Source organism: Papilio polytes, unplaced genomic scaffold (genome assembly GCF_000836215.1).
Source record: "Papilio polytes unplaced genomic scaffold, Ppol_1.0 DF821845.1, whole genome shotgun sequence".
In the NCBI taxonomy this organism is placed as follows: domain Eukaryota; kingdom Metazoa; phylum Arthropoda; class Insecta; order Lepidoptera; family Papilionidae; genus Papilio; species Papilio polytes.
The window spans coordinates 3,999,515-4,004,037 of NW_013527359.1; the positions used below are offsets into that span (position 1 = coordinate 3,999,515).

General features: G+C 30.4%; 2 protein-coding genes across 2 annotated transcripts in view; one reads left to right on the top strand and one right to left on the bottom strand.

The window, feature by feature from the left end:
- Positions 1-2,072, top strand: part of LOC106108073 (b(0,+)-type amino acid transporter 1-like) — a 23,640-nt gene extending 21,568 nt beyond the window's left edge. Inside the window, exons 12-13 of the mRNA XM_013289152.1 lie at positions 32-200; positions 397-2,072. Coding sequence (XP_013144606.1) covers positions 32-200; positions 397-464 — 237 coding nt within the window. The 3' untranslated portion in view covers positions 465-2,072. The remainder of the gene's footprint in view (positions 1-31; positions 201-396) is intronic.
- Positions 2,073-4,168: 2,096 nt separating this feature from the next.
- Positions 4,169-4,523, bottom strand: part of LOC106107818 (parafibromin) — a 5,809-nt gene continuing 5,454 nt past the window's right edge. Inside the window, exon 8 of the mRNA XM_013288822.1 lies at positions 4,169-4,186. Coding sequence (XP_013144276.1) covers positions 4,169-4,186 — 18 coding nt within the window. The remainder of the gene's footprint in view (positions 4,187-4,523) is intronic.

Below are 4,523 nucleotides of genomic sequence, written 5' to 3' on the forward strand. Positions count from 1 at the left end.
TAGGTATTATATAAAGTGTATCGGAATGCAGGTGCCAGTGATAATCCCGTACATCGTGCTGCTGGTGTCGGCGTACCTGGTGGTGGGGCCGGTGATCAACAAGCCGCAGTGGGAGTACCTGTACGCCACCGCCTTCATCCTCACCGGCCTGCTCGTGTACGTGCCCTTCGTCAAGTGGTCCTACTCCCTCCCCTTCATGGGTAAGTCAACTTCTTTTACCAAGCCATTGCGATTTATTCGAATGAAAGTGAATGTCAGAGGAATAGTTGTATAAACAATTTATATTTTGTGTATTTGAAACAGTTCTATAGTATATAAATCGTATATTATGTCGTATTAGCAAGTTAATTTGAATAGTGACGTATTTCAATGTTAATAACAATGTTTTTTGTTTAGATAAAATAACGGTTTTCCTGCAAATGGTGCTGGAAGTGGTGCCAACATCAACAACATTTGAATACTGAGAGTCTCAGCTCGACTTTAAATAGCATTTTTTTTCGTAATAAACCGCTGTTATTATTTATCTGCATAGTAAAGGTTTGCTGTTTTATCTATGAAATGCAGGTTTTGCGAATTGTTATTTTTGATTAATTATTATATGAGATAAATATTAAAGTTAGGCATTTAAAAAATGAGTTTCAAATGTTTTGTTAAACCTTGTCTTTGATTAGTTAGTGAACGGAACTAATCAATTTAAAATTATATGAATTGCCAAAATTTATTAGACGATGTCTCAAGCGCGTTATTACAAAATTGACTGAAATATATGAAATATGTTCCTTAGAAAAAAATATTCCAAAATTGTTTACATTAAAATGTTATTTTAAAATCGGGATATCTCAAATTGATACAATTTATTTATTAATAATTATTATTTATACTTCGAGTCAACCAAACATATACTCCCGGAACGCAAAGTAATATTTTCAAGATTTCAAAGTTATGTACTGTTTTATTAATTTTATAATTATTGTATGGAAAGTAGAAGACAATGTTTAGATCGAATCTTAACTAGCAATATGTAATATCGAATTTTATTTTTAAAAGTTTTGTATCTTTTTATGTTCTCAAATTAGGATTTAATAAAGCCGACTGGCGATGTTTTACTTAGATGAGTAGTGTTTCATGGAACCATTTCATTAGTTTGCACGAATCATTCCTGTGTGGTCGAGCTGTTTCGAGATTTAAGGTGTTCTTACTTCAAGTTTTTGTAGTATACGGCAATAATCTCGAATGAGCTTGAACCATTTAGCGTCACTATGAGTGATTGTGCTAAACTCATAGTTATTTAGTTCATCGATTCATTAGACAACCTTAGTTTTTAATTTTTAACCGCGTGTCATTATTTGATTCAGTTTGTTTTAATCGAAGATAAAAAACTTGTAAAGGATACGTAACAGATTTTTGTTGTCTTTAAATAAAAAATATTATCTTCTTTGTCTTAAAATACTAGGCATTTTTTGAATTCACCTTTAATAATTTAAATTGTGGTTCTAGTTAACCATTTTTACCTATTTTTACCTAATTCAATCTTTTTTTTTTACTAATAAAAGAACAATCAAAGATCTGTTGTGATATCCTATTTCAAAGACTAAAGCGTGTTTTTTTTTAATAATTTATATTAAAACTTGTTAGCGGCCGAACTCTGCGATCGGTAAATATTGGTCCTATCATTCCTTACCGGGGCAGAACTAGGCTGCGAAATTGTTTTTATCAAAGATATTTTCATAAGTGACATTTTATAAAATTGTAAATGAAGCCCTATATGCAATGAGTAAGAATTTATCTATTTCGGTCCCGAGCATAATAAAATCTACATTTTAAGCCAGCGAGTTTATTAAAGTGAAAGTTAATTTGGGCACACAAGTACACACCCGACTATGTGATATTTGTTTAAATAAACGAAGGGTTTTATTTTGTCTACAGACCAATTACTTATAATACAAACATCTAATTTCAAATGCATACTATCCTATATCTACTTATGGCTCTACTCTGGGAGAAAACAAAATTATTTATTGTTATACACTACATTGATTATTTGAAATTTTAAATAAAGACAACTGAAAGTTCATGTGTGTTTATTTTGACCTTGTATCCCTTGATTTATATTTTATGCTTTTTACAACAGTTGCTCACGTTACAATGTACGTTCACCGTCTTTTTAATAGAAAAATGAAACACTCGGATAATATTCAACAGTTTATTGTTGCCATATTGCAAAGATCACAGATCTCTGAACGTTCAACACCATTTAAAAATACTTTGGCTATGCAATTTCAATAAATATATATTCGGTAAATATTACAATTTGTATTATTTTATTCACGATTATATATACACAAACGCATGTCTACTACAGTATTTTAAATAATGTTATGTCAAAAATACACTAACGATATATAAAATTCATGTTTCACTATGCATTCGATCACATCTAAACGAGGCACTTTGACCAATAGAAGCGCACACGTTAATCTTCAAAAGACAAATTAGTCTACCTGTATTATTTTACAAAATAAAGTATTGCACCAAACTTATGTATTTTAAAAAATAACGCCAAACATGCCAAATATAACGCCAATAATTTACGGTAATATTCTCTACAACGTGGTTGATAGTAACGCGTTGTAGAAATTAATGTTATAACAAGTTTTTAAATGACAGACCCCTAAATCTCGTGACATGGGGAAATTTAAAAATATACTTGAATATTCACGTTATTGGAGACAATTTCCGCGTTATAGGAATTCGCGCTGTAGGGGGTTTTATGTATAGTGAATCCAATATGACGAAAATGGAGATAGTAGATTTTTCCTCATAAAAATGATTATTTCTGATTATTTAATGTTACTCATATGAAAATTAATTAGTTTCCCCCTGTAAATAATACTTTTAATTAAGATTTCATAGAGTTTACAGTAAAATATACTAAAAGGGGTGAATCTGTTTCTTTTCAATGCTAATAAATCAAATAACGGATAACAATAACGATTTATTGACCAATATTGCTTCAGTTTCAGATCATATTTTAAAAGGCACGTTTTAATACATTTTGTTGCATTGTGTCGCTACATTAAAATTATAAGTGTTAATTTTTATGTCTGAGAAAATAAAAAAATATACAATATTAGTAACGTGAAAGTAAATGTCATGATTATATAATCTATAGATACCTAATCCTGAGCACAAAATTGAGGCGAAATAAGGCTGCCTAGCAACTATTTTGGGGTTATATTTCCTCGATGTTATTCCGAAAATCGACTCTCGATTGGATCTCAAATTTATGAATAATTCTATAGGTTTTATATCTATTTATTAAGATATTAGATATATCACAAAATACTTTAACAAGTCCTTCTGATTGATGAGTTAAATATCATACTTTTAATGCTGATATAGTCTTTGCTAATTTATCTATAAGAACATGATATAACTTGTACTGTAAGATTCAATGTTTAGTGCGGCTCGTAACCTGCACGTGCCTACGCGGATGTCAGGTCTACTGTCCACCGACTAAAATGCCCAATTAATTTATTCCAGTTCAGCAACCCAATCCGGTACATACACAAACAAGATTACAACTAGAAGAATTTATATACAAGAGTGAATTATGTATTCTATTGTTTTATTTCTGTCGTAATACAGCATTGGATTCGGACATTGGACTGGAATACTATAAACTGGGTTTTTACCCAGAAGAAAAACTGCGAGTGCCCCGATATCTGTATCTCTTGATATCTGAAACTACGTACGCAGTCTCACGAGATTGCGAGCTATCATAAACTTTGTATTTCATTTTACCAAACTTTTGCACAGCTAAACATATTTTATGGTACGTAATTGTACTACAAATGTAATTACAGTTTTAAAATAACTAGTAAAAGAAAATCAATAGTTTAATATGAATTTAATTTAAAATATATGACAAACCTTAGTATTGTCTAAATATTCCACAGACAAACAATATTGAAGTAAAATTGCATTATTTTTGCTATCTACAGATACAATGTACAAATATAGTAAGTACTGTAGCCAAATTATTGTTAAATGGTTTGAACTGACTTAGATATTCTATGCTTTAGAAGGCATTCATTATATTCACACGGTATAGTCTTTAAAATAAAATTCTATAATCCTATAACAAACTTAGAATCTAAGATGTGGTTTATTCTTCATCATGTGCCTGAAACAACAACATATAACATTTAAGTTATAATTCTTAAAAAAATAATAATAAAAACGCTTTATTAATACAATCAGTTAAACAATAATCATTGGGCTCTGCTTCCTGAGTTAGGTGGGGACCTGTATTACAGGAGGTAGTGCCTTCTCTTAGTCTAGGTACAAATCTGATCAAATACATGTGCTTGGGTATGTGAGTGTTAGTGAGCGCGTTTATATGTATGCATTTATGTACCTTTTGTTTACTAAACATACGATAACTCAGAAACCAATTGCCGGTTTTTATTTATACACATTAGACCGCACGTTGCTAACTATTGTCTTTGAAATTCAAAAAA